The following is a 19,457-nucleotide window of genomic DNA, read 5'->3' on the forward strand; positions in this document are numbered from 1 at the left end:
TAGTGCAGGAGGTATTTTTGATATTTTTGAGGTACATAGAGCTTGTTGACAAGAACAAAGAATACTAGAAGCTGGTGTGCATGAACAAACGTAGACGTGTTTTTAGCTGATGTCTGAAGTAGTATAAGCAAACTTTCCATATGAATAGATGGTGAACAAATTCATACAACATTTTGCAAAAGACTTTCCATAAGCATTACGAGTTGGAGAACAGACTTGACACTGAGAAAGCTTTGCCACAGCTGCACAGACTGTTCCCCCATGACTTCAGCAATTTCATCTCAAACTAACTAGCAGTTTCAGATTAAAGGAACAAAAATGATTCCTACTAGAAAAGTCATTCCTTCCTCTATTTCAAATAAATCTGTATGTTCAAGCTTTTTGTGAAGTTAACTTTTGTTTTAATTACCTGTTTCATTTATCTAGCATCTTTAATAACAAAGTTTAATTTGGTGCCACAGAAAACAACAGAAGCAGAATGACAGTCAAAACATCCAGTATTTGTTAATACATAAAACAAACACACAAGCAATTTTTAATTTCTTTTAAAATCAGTGCAAATGGTTTTGTAGTTTGGTGTTGTGGTGTTTGTTTTGAGGTGAGGTTTTTGTTTGATTTGGGGTAGTGAGGCATAGAAAAAGAGAATCCCAGTAAAAACTCAAAAGGCCAAAAGCTTATTACTGGACAGCCAATTAAAAATTACATGAGTGGAACAAAAACCACATTAAGCCAAGAAATAAAACCAATTATTCTATGAACACTCTGAAAAGCTTAAAGATTATTAAATTACAGGGTTTAGTTTATTAAGTAATCTGCAGAGTACCTCTCGAAAGTGTCTAAACAGGTTAGGTAAAATAAGACAGCAACAGCTTCCAATAGTGTTAAGATAATTCATAATGGATTTTTTACAGAAAATTATATTGGACTACTCTGGTTTCAGAGAGTTTTAAAAGGACAAAATATACCAACTGTTAGTTAAATTATAAATATTGATTTTACCAATATAAAGCAGCATCAGAGGAAGCAAGTTAGTGCCAAAATAGAAGCAAAGTGTGAACATCAATTCAGACAGTAAAGAAAGTACTTGAAAAGAGTTTCTGATAATTGGGTTTTAATACCTTTATTTGAATATTTCTGCCAAATATCATAGTATTTATATATTTCAAGGCACTGAAAAAGAAGCTTCTCAAAGTACTAAAATTAAAGAAGATGCCCAGGTTTAAAATATTCTATCTTTAGTAAAAATATTCTATCTTTAATTACACAGTAAATTTTAACCACTATCCACTTTATGATATCAATTTTACCACCTTGYCATCTTACATGTGCATGCTTCTGAATATTCAAAGAACAGCTACAAGCAAATATGTAGATTGTGAAGTAAAACACTTAAATGGAAAAGGAGTTCACATTAATTTTAAAACTCTTTAATCACAGTTAAGGAAAACATGTTAAGACACATACTAATACAGCAAAACAAAGGATAGGTTGAATTATAGAGACTGAAAACATGTAACTAACACATTTATACTCAAAAGGTAATATTCTGGACTTATCTGAATTTAGGTACATGAAAAACTAAGAGAATGATGTTCCTCTAGATAAAAACTGGCATGCAACCCTTCAGCAAAATCTGCACTGAAACTAGAGAAAATTACAGAGGTGGTAAAGAGTAAAGTAGCACAAACTTCCAAACAGTGATAGAGCTAAATAGTTATCAAACAAAATCACTGGGAGAGCAAGGGACAGAATTTGTAACATCTTGCTAAAACAACATAATTCAAAAAAACTACAAAAATGAAAAAGATGCACATTTTTCCACTGCTAAAAGTAGCAGCGACACATCCACAGCTCTATCACATCTAAATACTGTATCAACCAGGTGACAAGGGTGGGGCATGGCATTAAGTTTGAAGCATGCAAGCAGAAAGACACCTTCTGGATAAGTCAGACTTTCCTAGACCAACTCAGAGTTGCCAAAATACCATCCACAGCATTCTGGCTAAACTCTCACCCTTTTCACCTACTGATTCAAACATCCTACAGCATAAGAATGCTTCTTATTTCTAAATGCATTCTACAAGTTTTCATAAACAAGTTTTGGTGTCTAAAAGTTACATACTGAACATTTTGGTTTCTAAAAGGTACCTATAACCATTACAATTTTCAAATGTAGCTTCACTTAAAAGAAGAGTTCCACTTTACTTTAACTGATAGGTGTTTTAATTTATCCAAGTGAAAGAATCAAAACCAGGAATCTGCCAAGGCTAATGCGGTTTATGCTGTAGAATGACAAATAGCAAAGGGTCAGYCTGATGAAAATTCAGTTGCATTCTATTTTTTTGATATCACAACTCAGGATAAGCCCCAAAGCCTGATAAGTTGTTTTCACATAACTTTGATGAAAATGTTGCATTTGAGTAAATACCTTCGATTTACAAAGACAGACCCTACCCTACAAAAGACTGTTTTACTTCTCTGTGATGCTACAAACATGAAGCTTCAATCCATGACTCGCCCCACAAGTAAAAAAMGTGATTTAACTTTTGGTTACAATTTTAAAATTTCCATCTTCAAGTTGTRTTCTGAATACAGAAAAATACTCAAGTTCCACAGTCACTAGCCACAATAAAYCAAAGTAATACAGCAAATTTTAGTAATTTGTGGTGAAAACTAGCAAATACTGTCAGAGAATTTGAAGCTTAACCCCCAACCCACATTTAAATTCATTACATTTATGAGAAGCTGCAGYTCTTAAAAACTCTTATGCTTCTTAGAACATTTTATCTGAAGTAAAACATGAATTTTTCTGAAAACAATTTTCTTACATGAAAATGATTAAAACAATTGGGCCAGAATAACTAAGTAAACTGAGGGAATAAAACATTACTATTAGATCTTTAAAATTTATTCTTTTAATTACTTTTCAATCTTTGTAGATAACCATTTTGCAGCAATGACCCTGCAAATATGCCAAAATTAGGAAGTCACATTCTTAATGGCCAGTGATTAAATGTTATATTCCTGGCCTTAAAAATTGTCCTATTTCCACTCTGTCGACTCATAATACAAAGTATAAATTCTAGTTTTAGTTTTACATTTGAATCAATGGTAAGCTTGAAAATCTGTTTAAATGGTAACTATGTTTTAGAAACCAACAGAGTATCCTTAGTTTTTCCACTAGAGTCCTACCAAACTTCCCAGGATGGTGTAAAAAAAATTAAACTTTTATAAGATGAAAATAAACTAGATTCTACTGGTGAAAAACATTTTCTCCATTCTATATTTTGTTTAAATTTCACACTGGTACAGCTTCTGAACAAATTTCACTTAATTAGTAATTAATTTACTCATCTCAGAATAAAGATACATTCATACTAGATGAGGCTTAAAATTTCAAGTTAGAATAAATCAGGATTAATAAAATATGTAGAGAAAATGGGTTACTAATTTTCAGGAGTAATCAGAAGAAGAGATATCCAAGAATCATTTAATCATTATGCAATACTGTGACATTAAAAAGCAGCAAATACACTTCTAAACACTAAACAATAAAAGCCTACTAACATGGTCTGCACTGTGTTACGTACGTCTATTTTCAGTTTCAAATGCAAACATCCCATAAAAAGGTACATACAAAATTTCAAAATGCAAATTAACATGTTTTCAACAAACAACATTAAAGAGAAGGAAGTCTAGCTGTGTCAACTATGTTATGTTTTTCTAGCAAACCACAAAAGCTGACTTCTAACCTATACCTTTGCTAAAATTGCCATGATTCCTTTGTCCTCTCAACCTCATCAACTCAAATTTCAYCCTCCTTCTTCCAGGGTATTAATAAAAATGCTGTCAAACTAAAGCAGTGAAGCAACTTCCCTAATTATTACCTGRRTATCTACATCATGCCTTCTCAGTAKGATTCCATGAAGAAATRTCATCAAAATACAGTTTTCAGATTCTTTATGTCCATGCCTCTTTTCAGTGAGCTTTGCAAAGAAATTTCCAAAGACAGACCACAAAACTAAGTCCATCCAGCTCCACTTACCAAAACAAATCCTATACTTCTGTACATCAGAGAGAAAAAAAACCTATAAAACTCAAATAAATACAGTCCAAATGAAAACTGATTTTAGCTATGATGCAATTACTACAGATGGAACCACAAAAGTATGAATAGAGGCTAGGACTATTGAACAACTCATTTGTSTCACCAGTCAGCTCAGAATTTGTCTGGCAGCATTTATGCTTTTACAGGTATAAAAGGAAATAAATTATAGCACAGAGGGAAAGAAACAACATATTCTGAGAGTACCACCAATAAAACCCCAAAACAATTCAWGGCTCTTGAAGAAGGTACAAATGAATGTAAAGAGCATGCCAAAGATCTAAGCTGAAGACAATCAGACACACAACAGCATGTGGCATTACTGTATGTTGAGGAGTTGCATATAAGGTTTCTGTAACCCAGAAAGAAAATTCCTGTTTCATCAACAATCAATCAATTTCAATACATATGATTTGTCTTTATGCTTCTGAGTGACAAACTTATAAGGCCCCACTGCTGCACTAACAAATAAATGAATCCTCAAAGTGCCTTGAAGTACAGAAGTAAGCTGGAACACAGATGCAGAAGTTACAAAGCCTTTGGAAAGTTAGGCAGGTACCCCACAGGAACACTGGAAACCATCCTTCTCTCTCATTCCTTATTCAGCACCTCAACACAGCACACAGCTGTACAGCAGCAGCAAAGACATCACATCAGTTTCACAGGCTGTAAAACTACTTCATTACAGTGGTCGTGGTCCCATAYTCAACGAAAGCCCAAAGCCACCTACCTAACTCAAAAGTAGGCCAATCTCATTTGATTTCAGAAGGACGTGCTAACGTACTTAGCATGCTAGAAACTGCATACAAGCCTCTTTGTTCTCTTTTAATGTTCTCCTTCACTTCCAAATTCATGATTTGTTCTGACATATCAAATTACATAATCATGTAATGGTTACAGAAAACCACTACTAACCTACACCCATGCCATAAAGCAGGGCACTCCTTGACTACTGTTTTTGGCATAATTTTCATAATATCTCTTATGCAGAAGACTTTCTTGAACTTAACATTTTATTTCGTTGTTGCTGGGTTTTGGAGTTTCTCTGTAGTTTTTTTAGTGGGCAGATATTCTGTGTAAGGAGATTAACTTTACAGAACATTGTTGCAATTCCTCCTACGATTGATTCCTTGTGAGCCATGACATCAGGAAAGGATGCATTTTGTGATGTTAGAGCAACCCAGAAGACACTGGAGGTTTCCAAGGACTTCGAAGCAAATCTCTTTCTCTCTCATCACTGAATTTGTGTAACATGCTACCATATTGCAATTATGGTGAAAGTCATCACATCATTCTAACAACAGGCTCTAATAAATTCCAATTTGTAAACATGATTCGTTCTATTGCTCTACTGCTCCCGCAGAACTCATTAAAACTGGGTAAAATTCGTTGGCTAAAGATTAATYGGTTTATAAGCAATAAACACAAGCTCCAACAAAACTATTAACAGTCTTGTTAAAACTGGTGTGAAGGAGGTGTGAAGTTACTAAAAAGTAAATTTTAAAAGATTTGGAATATTTTCACATTTCTTTAACAAAAATCCTTCCAACTACTGTAACAACATCTAAAGTTTTAAAAGTGCATGCTCCTAATGCAATTTACTTGAAAAAATTGATTTTTATTACTATTTTTTGCTCAAGAAACAAACTAAGAATCAGTTATTGATGGTGAATAAGAACTAATCTGGGTAAAAAAAAATTGATCTATTCCTATTATACGGGGAATTACCATTTGCTATCATAATACGTATGATGTGGTAGTAGAGTAGCTCAGGACATTTCCTAATATAGAGTAGGATACATCACTATAAAACAAACTTTGGTTTGGTTATTTTTTCTTTTTTAATACACAACCCAGAGTACAATTCACTCTGCAGACTTCACTTTTAATCATTTAAGTGTAACACCATATTTAAACAAAACAGATCTGGATTATAAATTCATAGCCATACAGGAGTAACAGTTAAAACTTGCATTATAAGATAATTTAACACCTTTCCTTCTTCAGTCTTGCCACATTCCACAGTTCCTCTTCAATCCCTCCAATGYTTCTCCTCCAATTCTATCTATTATGGCTGGTATATCCTTCTGTTCATACTTCCACCACATGTGCATATGTTTGCTGTGCTGAAGCCCACATCTCCGTGGGAAGCTACACAGTTGCATCATGTAATACAAATCTTAAGCTGCACATAGTTTAAATCAATTATGTAGCTGGRATTCTGGTGCAATAGAGGAGCCTGGAATTCCATCTTTCAAAAGGTACGTGCTCTGCAGCCAATCCCAAACACTGTCAACCTGAGAAAGAATTGGGACATKGAGCTTCCTTCCCTTTGCCACACTCAGAACACTACTTCAGAGCGCACAGGTACTGAGAAGACAATTGCTCCTAATGRGAAGCTTCATGTCTCAGGCTACTGCCTTTCCATCCTCCAGAAGCACTAAGTTCTTTTGCTTCTAATCTAAATGGATTAGATGAACAACGAAGCTTGTTGCATCACTGTATAGCAAGAAAACAGTAGAGGACAGAATTGCAAACAGAACTTTTCTTGCCCTTCTGAAAACTGAAGAAACTAAAGCTTCTCTGAAAAACCTGAAAACTAAAGATTCTCTCTTCTCAGAAACAACTGCCTTTAATTATAGTTTACACTCACTATTAGATACACAGTATAAATTCACTTTGTCAATCTTCTCTCCCTTCAAAACAATACTGCTTCACAGGCTCACACCAGTCTCCGTCAAGCTTACCTGGTTCTATCAATGTTTCCTTTAAGCTTCATCTTTTCTCCATCAGTGGCTGTGCTGCTTCCCCAGCAGCAAAAGGGCCAAGACCGACCGAAGGTCCAAATATCCCTAAACAATGTAGCATCAGTTTGCCTACATCACACGGCCCATGACTGTCCATTTCAGTAACASAGAGATATCCAAACATCAAATAATGAAAAACTAGTATCAGGGTGGAAAGGAGCTCATATGAACATCATATTGGCTTTTACACAGCAGAAATTCAATGAACTGAAAGAAAACCTTAAAACTAGAACTTCTGGCACCTTAAGTCTATTGTCAATTTACCCATTTCACTCACTTGGAAAACACCAAAAATAACATAACCCTCTTAGGAAGATTAAAATAACCTCTGAGGAATCCAAGGCACTACAACAAGTGAAAACAGTATTAGCAGCAGTGGTGCAGTTCCCACCACTGTAATAATTTCCATCTAAACTCCATTTAAAAGGACATGAAGCAGATTCATCATAGACTAGATTTATYCTGTGTTATTATCCCAAGGATTACCTGCTACTTTGATAAAGAGCTATTCAAATCCAGCTGTACCACCCCCTCTTACAGAACTGAAGAAGGTTCAGGAATAAAGTCAAATAATGGTAAGAACTGCATAGAAGAACTGCAATAAGAATTGCAAGTTGAGAAATATAAACTATCCCAACATAAAAATTAAGAATTTATACTTCCTGATCATGGTGCTGTACTGAGGGCATCTATGTGCATTGTGTCAATCATTTTAATAAAAATCATTAATTTTACCAGTAAAAATCTTCCTCAGATGAGAATTAAAAAGGGTTGTTTGCTTTTAGAATAGATTAAATGATTACTTTTGCTCCTTCTCCTCAGATTATACCAAAAACAAGTACGCACAGAGCTCAGCAAAGGGTGAAGATAATAAAACATCTCCAAGTTGTTCTCCTAGAGGGCCACTATGCCTGCTTTGTGAAATAAATATGTGATTCGTGAAATAAATATGTGATTCCTAACTTATACTTCAAGTAACTGTTTCTAACATTTTCCAAGATTTAAAATAAAACATCCAAAGCACTGAAAAAGTGACTAATAAAAAATAATTTTACCTGTAAATTGTTTTCTGCGACTCTGTTCCACCAAACCATATTGATGGGTACTCCTGTTTTACACCTGTCAGCCAGACAGCCGATAGGGTTCTTTGATTTTCTTGCCTTTGATCCCACCGGAACTATCCTCTCATCCAGCATCCCCAGTCGATACTTCCTGGGCTATGAAAAAGAAGGAGAGAAACCAGGCCACTCCTAACAACCCTCATCTAAAGCTACACTAAAATTACACTGTGATACGATTCTGGATTGGTGGAATAGGAAACAATTTGCAAGTAAAATTTAACTGAGACTGTTTCCTCTCAATCCTGACTATTTGGTTGGAATAAACAATGCTTTAAAAAAAAAAAAAGAAAAAAGAAAATAAACTTCAGGTACTACTAATTATTTGTAAGCAAAACCATCCATCACAAGTCAGCCACTGAAATATGSACATAAATTTGGGAATTCTGTACATATGAGGAACTGTTTTTATAATTCCACATTTCCAAAATAGATACCTTCAATCACATCATAATAACGAACACCTCCCCTGAAATTTTTACCGAACAAATTTTAAATACAAATTTGCCATGACTCATCTTCTGAAAATTTGCTTTTTAAAACTGGATAGAATTGAGTAGCCAGTTGCAGCAGAACTCTGAGAAAAACATTTCTGCTCAAGTTAGTACTTTAAAAAATAACTTCAGCTACTGTCTTAAGTGAAAACAGACAAGAATTACCATGACAAATGCATTGGAAACTGTTATAAAATTGAGAAAATAAAACACATTTGAGGAAGCGAACATGTAGGAATTACTTGCACCTCATTAACAGTGACATTTCTATTACATTGGCAATGATCTCTACAAATTGAACTATTTATAAAAATGGTATGAACATTAAGGCAYACTGTAAAAAAATCTGTTAAATACTTTCAAATAGGTAAAGTACAAAACTTTTCCAGACTTCTCTGTGCTTCCTAACCTATGTGTATCCACCTAGATAGTAAATATCATCAAAAGAAATATTTTATGCATATTTAGGCCAGGGCCTTTAACACCAGTTATATCAACAACTGGACCAAACTGCAGGAGTTGGCTGGTTGTATTTTGCTGAGGGGTTTTGTTTGGGCATCTTTATGTATCAGTGCAACTATCATCTGGATATAGATCACTAAGTAATCAAAGCTTAACTTACCTTTATTCAGATATCTACTTCACTTAGCACCTTAGAAATCTTAACAACATGTGCCTTCTTACACGTTTTAGAAATTATTCCTAGAAACAAGGCAAGAACCTAACTGGAGAAGATTTCCCACTCACATAGAAACAATTGTAAAACACAGCRCAAAACTACCATAAAATGGCTGCAAAAATAAAACCTAAATAGATTCTCTCCTCTACTTCCCTGAAACCTTTCCAGGTGAAAGCTTTGGAACGAATTAAAACTCAGTAGAGTCAACAGTACCTCATTAACCTAAAAAAAAAGCCCAAAAAAACCCTCCAAAAAAGGCCACAAAACCCACAAACAAAACAACAAAAAAATCCTAACATAGACTATGAGCTACCAAAGCCAATAACCTCCATGGAGGAGCTAACCAACCTTACTGACAACAAACAAGACAACAAACTCTAATTTTACCATACCAATTAGAAATCAGTTATGTGTAGCTCAAAGTCCTCCTGCAGTTCAAATGCACACCTGATCATGGTAAATCTAAATATTGGTTTCTTATTTGGAGAAGCACTCAACTATTAGGCAACGCATCTCAGTAAATCAGAAAGACTACTGAAATCCTAACCTGCAAAGCCAAAAGGTGTGAGAAGCATTATAGCAAGATTAGACTTTAGGGCTGGGTTTGTAAACACTRTATTTTTTTCTTATGCCAATTATTTGAAGTAATATAATAAAGAGTGACAGTTTCCCTGGAAGCTTTCCCGTCTCTCTCTCCATGCTCTACCAAGTGCAGGGGCACAGTCTGCCTCAGGTTACTAGACTACAACCCAGTGCCCAAACACACTTCCATTCATAAAGGGTTCTTCTGATCTTCCATAACWGGTTGTCAACAAACATTTTGAAAAGGAGAATCAAAACAAAAGAGAAAATGAGCCAGTCTGGAAGGTTATTTTGGTTACAACAGGATTCAGATTCCAGACAACAGGATGACACTGTACTTTAGGTTTCATGAAGGACAATACTGAGGGCTGGGGGACAAAAAACGGTCAATTCTAAACCTGAAAGCAACAGAGAGAGTATGAGTTCATGTTCCAGTAGTTCTTGTCCTACGTGTATTAAAAAATAAAATTAAAACACCGGATGAGACTAAAATTAAATTTTAGTTTCATTACCTATCACAAAGCATTAGGGGATTACTAGGTCAGAATTCAATTGTTTAGACAGACATTAGAAGATAGAAAATACAATATTAACATTTGGAAATAAATTCTAGCCTATTTGCAGCAAAGTCATTCTAAATAACACTTGTTTCTCAATGGGCAAAATAGGATCTGCTTTAGAAATGCAATCTGAATTTAAAGGCCATCAGGAAACAGAGAATCTGCCAAGAATAGACATTTAACAGAAGGGAAAGAAAATAGATTGAGAAGTTTGAATAAGTTCATCAACTTTGCTACATCCCTGACCTCAACATGGAGAAGAAAATAGAAAAACATAAAACAGTTCACCTTAAAATGAGCAAGAATTCATCAACCACTGACCACGTCTCAAATTATATATATATATATATATGTGAACATATAAATTTATCTATCTATAACACATACGGCATGACACACTGGACTAATAARCCAAATTCTTATGCATGCCGACAATTTCTCTTTTTTCCCTTTCCTATGGTCTATGAGATAAAAAAAAAACTGTTCAGATCTAGGAATAGTTCAATATAAAGAACTTTTTTTTTTGAAGCAGAGAAGGTGGCTGAARAATTACATACTTCATAATCCTCTAGAAAGTATTTCTCAAACTAGGCTGCATCTCCCTATATGGTTACAAGTTTCAAAATGAGTTAGAAAAGATCAAAATCATCACAATGCTTTTAAATGGACAAATAAGATGAAACTACAATAATTAAAATTAAATCTCAGAGAAATGAAAAAGCAACCAAAAAAACACAAACCCCAAATTATTACAAAGCATTACTGGAAGAGTTCAGTTCCTTCAGGGAAAAAAAGTGTAGAGCAGCAGTAATTACTGGCTGCAAAAGTTTACAAGAGGCAGAGAAGAGCAAACTACCTTTAATTGCTAGCAACAGCTTGGCTCCCCAGAGTGAGAAGGGTAACCATTTTCAACCATTGCTAAAAATATAACCCTTGCCCTGCAGAACCACGCCACTGCCAGTAATTAATGATAGGAACCTACTGGCTGGCACAATTATACAGAAACGCAGACCCCTAAAGTCTGAAAAACTTTACACTTGAAACAAAAGCAATCGACTCCAAAAACAGGTCCTTCCTAAGTACCATTTTTACATGAGAACACTACTAGCAATGAGTAACCTCACTAGCCCACACTATAAAGTATTCATCAAGTCAGCTTAATTATTTGGTTCCCATTCTTTCATCAAGAACTTTGGGAATGTGTTCAGCAAGTCTATTTTCTTCCTACTATTTGCTCTAACAGTGTCTTTGCCTCCAGTTCCTCCTGTTTCAAGGACAGGGGGCAATATCACACTTCTTTTTCTAATTCAGGATTAAACTGAAGTAAGATGTTCCATGGCTATCCAAGAGGAATAAATTTAAACAAGAAAATATTTACAAACATTCAAACTGCAAAGACTCCCCCCATCTAATAATTTTCACATAGTATTAAAGTCTAGATAAGTTGACACATCAAACTACACAATTGCAAAGTTTTCTTCTATGGAAGATCTACAACTCAATTGTTTTCAGGATCACTCAGGCCCCAAATTACATTTCTGTTCCTTAAAATGCATTAACCTCTAGAGGGTTTTGAATTTTAGACTTACAAAACCTTTGCTAAATTTTAGATTTAGCAAAACAAAGCCAATTACGTCTGGCAAGCTATTGTGTTTCAAAGGRAGCACGTGTTTCAAAGTTTCAACATGCCAGCAGGCTATTGTGTTTCAAAGTATTGTGAAGTCTGAGCTATGGTAAGGCTGTCTATGCRCTTCTACTACCAAAGCAAATAGAAGGGATCTGAAGTCTCCTCCAGAAGAAGTTGAAAAGTATCATAGAGTGAAACAAGGATTCTTCTACCCAAAAGAAAACTTAATTATGTCATTTGGCATGGAAATATATCTCATTCTGAAGCAACACATCTGATCACTGCAAAAAAAAATTAAAAAATCTTGGTTTAGATGAATTTTAGGGTAAGAGATGCAAYAGATTAGGCACTGTATCAGGCATTTCAAACCATGGTAAAGGGAAACTTTTCAGGTGAGCATACTAAAAAGGGGCTTTTCATGAGCATACATGCTGAAGGCATGAAAATCTTGAAGAGCTTAGAAGCAGRAAAACTGACATATCTAAATCAAATATTTTCTCATTAATTTTGCAGCCTAGCTAGTTGTGATGTTACAAATTACAACTTTAAATCCTGGCATCGACGTAATTATACTGACAAAGTTCTTTACTAAAAAATTCATATCACCTGTTGAATTGAGGTAAACTGGTGGAAAACCAGACTTTTTTCTACCACCAAGCAGATAGTTCTAACGGTAGTGAAGACTAGTCAGAGTACCACTATCTCCCTATGTACTTTCAAAAACTCTGYTGCTAAATGAATACTATGAGCAAACCACAGGTTTTTTTCATGTTTAAAGGCTTTTTTTAATAGGACAGAAATTTTTTGTATTACTTACGTAGAAAGTGGGAAAATTATGCAGTTACCAAATATATATGTAAAAGGTTTAAATGCTGATGCAGCTTTTACTCTGGTCTTTAATAAGCATATGATCTCTCAGAAATGGTGTATTTTCTAGCTGCTTCAAGTATTTGCATGGTGTCTTCAACTAATGTGTGCAGAAGTTTATAAAAATTCAGTTATTTTACTGCAAATCACTCTTGAAGACTAYATACACCTTGGCATAGAAAGAATCAAACAAAGCTTGTAAATATAAACAAAAGCATCTTCCACATCAGTTACATTTGAAGTTATTTGACTTCAAAGACACAAAAGGATGGGGCAACAAAATGTAAAAGTGTTACACATTTCTAAAGGGAAACGCTTTTATCATTTGATTTCTGTATCACAGTGATCACTAATCCACACACAAAAATAAGAGTGAAGAATGTATTTTTCTCATATCACACTTAGAGGTGAAAAATCCATATTTATCTAAGCAGTAATAACTAAAGACAGCATAAGCACACAACCAAGGAACAATTCCAATAACTAACTATTCCAAGGAAAGATGTAAAGTAGATTAGATTATATGGTATCCTTGTAACACATTAGACTACACTACCACCTACAAACATTTTTTAATTTTCTCACAAATCATAGTCTGTCTTTCTGCTTTGCTACAACAACCTTTCTTAGCATACCTTATCAACTGTAATGTTTTATTATTGCAGTATGRTTGTATAAATCCCAGAGGGAAAAACTGATTTTTGAAATATAAATTCAGCCCAGGTACATTATAGAGTCTGAGCAGCCATAATTCTGTCTCCATGACATGACCCCTGACAATGCCTGACARTGACCCCTCAACTTATCAGAACATGATTCGTGCTTCCGAGACTGTATGCAGGAGGCTTTGAAAGGTGAAAACTGTCTCAACACATGTTCATTAAAGAAAAATACAGCAAGACCAAACACAGCACATACAGCTTTTCAATGAACACCACTGAATTACATAAGGATCAGGTATCAGAGGTGTCAAGATAGCACTGGACACAGGAAGCTGGAGAGGAATACTTCCCAACAGGTAACAAAACTAGATGGAAGGCAGGACATTCAAAAATAAAATAGCACCCATTCAARTCTTAAAAATTTAATATCTACAGGATCTGAAGTTATTTTTATTGTTTTCTTTTAACTTGAGAGGTCAAACTCTTTCTCATTAAAAAGCTTGCATTTATGCAGACTAGGCTTACATGTAGTCTTTTGTTTCAAATAATTTTCTGAGCACATTTTTTCTGTYGATCAAAGTGAATTAAGTTCTGCTGTCCAGTCTCACTTGCTACAAATCTCTACAAGACAGCACTGAAGAGCTGCAGCCTGTTCAGGGTGAACTTCAGTTCAAATAATCTCTCTTACACTTTCCTTTATAATCTAGAGTTTTTGTCCTTGCCTTTACTCATCTAAAACCAATGGATGGCACTCCAGAAAAAAAATTATTCAAAATACATAAAAGATAATTTTAATGCTGCTGTTTAAGTTGTTCAGTACAGCAATTAGTTTGCCCCCTGCAGCCTGTGAACTGAAGTTATTCTCACCTTAATAGACCTCCTCTAGGTGTGAACAATTTTTAAAAAATGAAATGGAAATAAATCAGCATAGAAACTTTTCATAAGAGTTCAGTTTTCATGAGGATTGAAGGTATGAAAAAAATGAAGTAAAATGTAGAAGTAATGCTTTTCACTATCCTGTAAGGCYGACCAGTGACAAGTATGGGAACCTYTCAGCCTGGATTGGTGGCAACAGTCTCAGAACAAATTTAAACGTAAATTTCATAATGTATTTTCTTCATAGTGCATTAAAAGCTGTCATATCMTTGGCAGCAGATTCTGACCATTTTTGTCAAACACATTTTAATGAACTGTTTACCAGAACTACCCAAATGAAAGCAAGAATTTTTCCCRACAGATCATTTCAGGTTTAGGAAGGAGAACTTTTCTAGGTAATGGCTAAAGTCAATTTAGGAAAAACACCATGARGTTTAGAATGCCACCCTATTTTTAACAAGCATAACATGTATTTGAAGAAAAAAGTAAATAAGCATGACATCATTATTCTTGGRAAAGGGTGTTAGTCTATTACTAACTCTAGCTTTTGGTCCATGCTTCACAAATCCTAGTTGTGCATTGTAGATTAATACTTACCTAAAAATCTCTTATAGGAAATTCACTTTAAGGTTGCTTGTCTTACTGCATGTGGAGTTACAACAACCGGACAGTAAATCCAGAAGGTTTTATAGTTGACAGAACCTCCAGCAAGGCTCCATCTACAGAAATACTTAGCTCCTTTGATTTCATTTTAAGTATCCTATAAAAATGTCTTTAAATAGTAATCTTAGCTTTCCTGCAATCTAAAATTGAAATGCAGTTTAATAATTTCTAAACAATTACCTCAAGAACGTTCATAAAAAAATCAAGAACTATGTCTACTTTTTAAACAGAAAGTAGAATGTCTCTAAATATCAAATAATCAAAAGCAAATAAAATAGCTCAGTCATACTAACTAGTTTCAAAAATGCTGTCTAATTAAAAAGCAAGGATATTCAGAATTACAGTCATCAAGTCTCATTTTTAGTATTTTATTGGTATCAAATATTTGTCCATATGGCTTGCCCATTGTTAAAGGGCTGCCAACATAACATGATCAGCAATATCCAGAGATAATCGATAAACTTGCTTAATGCAACTATGCATTACATGCTTTTACARAAACTATTCAGTTTTACACAACAAAAACATGCAATTTTTACATAGTTACAAATAACTTAACACTTCAAAAGATTACAAATTACAAGTTGTGATATTTTAAAAGGAAAACAATTGTTTTTTATTCACTTACCAAGACTGTATTATATCTGTCCTCCAAGTCAGTGATAAACGAAGGAAATGCTGGTTTTGCCAGCTAGGTCAGAACAAAGAAAGCCTTAGACTTGGGCTCTTAGTGAGACAATGGAGAATATTTTCAAACAGTAGATGTTGTAAACACCTACATTTGAACTAGTCACCAAGGCTCCCTTTACACAGCAGGCACCAAGCGCTGGCCATTTTTCAAGCTCTAATTAAATCCCAGTTAATGGGGTAGGGGGGAATCATGCAAGTTTTTAAATACCTGGCTCTCAAGCATTTASTGCTTTTAAGGAAATCACTTAATTTGGATATTGTAATAAAAAAATGCTAAAAATACTAAAATACTACATTCATGACTATTTGAAATGTATTGAATGGCAGAAAAAGCCAGCCACTTACAAAACTTTAACCAWAAATTTTTCTCCACTTAAAGCACTCACCAATCTTTGGTCATTTCCAGAGTATTTTTCTTAGTGTGAGCTAAATTTTTCTTTAAGCTACTCATCTCTCTCTGCTGACTATAGGGGGAGCCTGGATGCCTAGGTTTACACAGCTTAAGTAGTGTTTTATGAAAACTTCCCCATTACTAGTATGAAACAACCTTTAATACAAGCAYACATTAGAAAATAGCAGTCATAATAAAAAAGAAATTATTAATATGCAAAGAAAAATACAAATCTCTTTCAATTAATGCCAGTTATAGATTAAATGCTAATAAGAAAATATCCAAGTTAATCCATTTCAGAGAGAAAATTTACTCTTAATACCATTTTAGCAGCCACTGCTTTAATTTGCTTCTTTTTCTTGAGGAAAAAACTGACCAAGTCAGAAAGCACTCTGAACTAATATCTGAGTTTTGAGGTGTTTGCGCTTTATAAACAAACATTAATTGTTTTGTTTCCACTTTGTACTGCCTAACTTTGAAGTAATTTTAGAGACACTGGTCATTCTTGCAATACTTCTGTTTGACAGCTTATTTTCTTTGGTGTTAGTGGTTCATAAATAAGCACAAGTTTATACATAGGTACATACATACATGCATATACCAGTTCTTGAAGTGTGTTTTAAGGAGAAATGTACAATTATTTTTCATTTTTACCAGCCTCAGTAAGTGGATAAGCAACACATTCATAGTTCTTTACATCCAACTTTCAGTGTACCATACTGGCATTAAGGAAAAGAGCAATGCAGATATTCCATGTAGTTTGGATACTCCTAATATTAGAAAATACATGTTCTACAACAGCACTGATATTTAAAAACCAGTGTAATGGACCAACTGTAGCAATTATCTTTAAGCTCAATCTTCACCTGCAGAAATAATACAGAGCATACTGATGTAGCTTGCTTTCATTATTTACTACAGGAAAGCTCAGGATAATGTGGCTAGTAAGTAGTAAAACATGAAAGACATCAGTGAAAGYAAAACTTATTATCTGGTTGGGACAAGAGAGTGTCTTTTTTTGGTAAGTGACAGTTCACAAAAATGAAAAGGAACTCTCATGTAATCAAACTTTTGTCTCTTATTCCAGCTATGAGTGTGTAACTGGAAAACCCTACAATCTKCACAGCTGCAGATAACAGGTGTTCGAAGATGCTGTCTAGCCCTCAGCAAAAGACACATTTCGCAATACAAATTAGAGGGATGGAATAAAACCCCAAACCCTCACTTCCCAATGCTAAGTGTCTTTTAAACCGAATGCATTTTGAACTGTTACAATTATTATCACGTAATGTACAAATAAATGGGAGAATGATTCTTAATGTATTCTGGACTTGGTGCCATGAGGGCTTGCAGGTCACATGTCCCTTAGCAGAATAAAAATAATTTATTTTCAAATTCAATGAGCTATGTATTAATTTTCATATTCTATAAACTTCAGTTTACAAGTGCCTGGAGTATTTCCTAATACCAGCAGCAGTCCCATCTGATGTTGCAAAAATGAAAACAGTAAGATTATTTATTTCAGCAGCAACATACTAAAATAAACTTAGTAACATCAGAAGAATTCTTTTTATTTCATGTAACATTTCAAGTTATTCCAGATCTTCTTCCCAGTCAACTCACATATAAATATGCCACTTAAGATTTAGTTATTGCCTACCTTCCTCCTTTGAGACACRCTAAGGGCAGCGAAGTCATTAAACAAGGATGAATTTGGTGAAGTTAGTGGATCTATAAAACCAGCATAAAACCAACATGTTACATAGTTATATGCTACTAAAAGAAACCYTGTAATTTTTAACTTATTTCTGTATGGAAAAAATCCTTTTGACAAAGCTAAGTTTAGCAACTACACTGCTAAAACCCACAGCATTTATTACATTTTGTGCAACTGCTTAATTGAAATGCTCATTAATAGAACTCAGCAAGTTTAATTGCTGTTGACACTATTTAAAGTCCATCTTCATCTGATCAGAAAACCTGTTGTAAGTGCTCCTTACATTTGCATGTCATTCTTAGTACTGTAGATGATAGAGTACAGTGTTACTAATTTACCAGAAGATCCTCTGAAAGGGCTGACAAGCATTGGAACAGGCTGCCCAGAGCAAGTGCATGAGTCAACATCCCTAGAGGTGTTGTGTAAATGTAGCATTGAGGGACAAGGTTTAGTAGCGCACTCGGCAGGGCTGGGATAACAGCTGGACCCAATCTTAAAAAGTCTTTTCCAGCGTAAAAAATCCTATGATGCTATGATCTCCAGTTACCTGATATAAGCAATCTTCTGTGTATCAGGTCTTACAAATAWCGATGTGGATTTTGCTTGTCCTGTCACTGCTCTGCACAGCAAATTTAAATCAGAACCAACGACAGCAATAGTAAAACTTTTTATTGCTTTTTCTTTGTTCCCATTCATCCTTTCCAGAGCTGAAGTATCAAAAACTGTGTGACATTCACAGATGCAATATAAAACTCCAAACTGCATGGGTGAAGCTGWCAAATTAGCAGATGACTGCCAGCTGTAAAAATTGGGTGTTTTGATGAAACACCTTCAACATTAAATTCTTAACAGAGGATTTAACTTAAATTTCTACAACAATAAATATCCCTTAAAAGGGCAATTCTACAAGTGAAGCACTGCTTGGCAGAGCCAGGGGGAGAGAGAGGGGAAAGAATCTGAGACACAACAAAATTCAAAATGGTTTCCAAAAACTGGCCTGGTTTCTCTCCTTGACATGCATCACCATTACTATTTGGCCTGTCAGTGTCAAACTGGCTGTATTTAAAACTGGAAAGCTCCACTGCCTTGAATAGCTAATTGTTCAGTGGGACAAAAGAAGCAGAGTTAATCTCAAAGCATATTGGAAATAAATTAGGAAGAAAAAACAAGAAAACACCTGCAAATTTTGRCTTTCAAGCAAGTTCATTTTATAATAGTTACTATCATGCTTTAAAAATTACAATACTAGTAAGCAGAATAGCTGCAGCGTCAGATATGCAAATCAAGTTCTAGAGCACAGTTTACACAGCAATTTTCAAAGAAGAAATTTACTTTAAACGTATGCTTTTGCCATAAGGGAGCAGTACCCTCTTCTTTAAAGAACGTAATTTAACAGCTATAGTCGAAATAATCCGCGGCGATTCTGAAGAGCACAGTACAAAACTCAATATACCCTCCATAATAATTTAGAGAATACATAGGCTTCCACTACCAAGACACTTTCTTCAGCTGAAAACCATGTACACAAAACATATTCCTATAGCAAGGAAAAAAGTTGTACGAGGCAAAGCTTGCTTGCAAGAGAAAACTTAATAGCTATTAAGGATCACCAGTTATGT

General features: G+C 34.6%; 1 protein-coding gene across 5 annotated transcripts in view; it reads right to left on the minus strand.

Moving 5' to 3' along the window:
• The window catches only part of PAN3 (poly(A) specific ribonuclease subunit PAN3), a 78,791-nt gene that overhangs the window by 36,679 nt on the left and 22,655 nt on the right, over window positions 1–19,457 (minus strand). For 4 of the 5 annotated variants that reach the window (XM_057366681.1, XM_057366684.1, XM_057366680.1 and 1 more), the window contains exons 4-6: window positions 17,782–17,852; window positions 15,669–15,731; window positions 7,968–8,129 (exon numbers count right to left, since the gene is read on the minus strand). In XM_057366681.1, coding sequence (XP_057222664.1) covers window positions 7,968–8,129; window positions 15,669–15,731; window positions 17,782–17,852 — 296 coding nt within the window. The remainder of the gene's footprint in view (window positions 1–7,967; window positions 8,130–15,668; window positions 15,732–17,781; window positions 17,853–19,457) is intronic. The other variant, XM_057366683.1, reaches the window with a different exon arrangement.

Source organism: Malurus melanocephalus, unplaced genomic scaffold, assembly GCF_030028575.1.
Source record: "Malurus melanocephalus ecotype Western Australia unplaced genomic scaffold, MMel_1.1 scaffold_70, whole genome shotgun sequence".
Lineage (NCBI taxonomy): Eukaryota > Metazoa > Chordata > Aves > Passeriformes > Maluridae > Malurus > Malurus melanocephalus.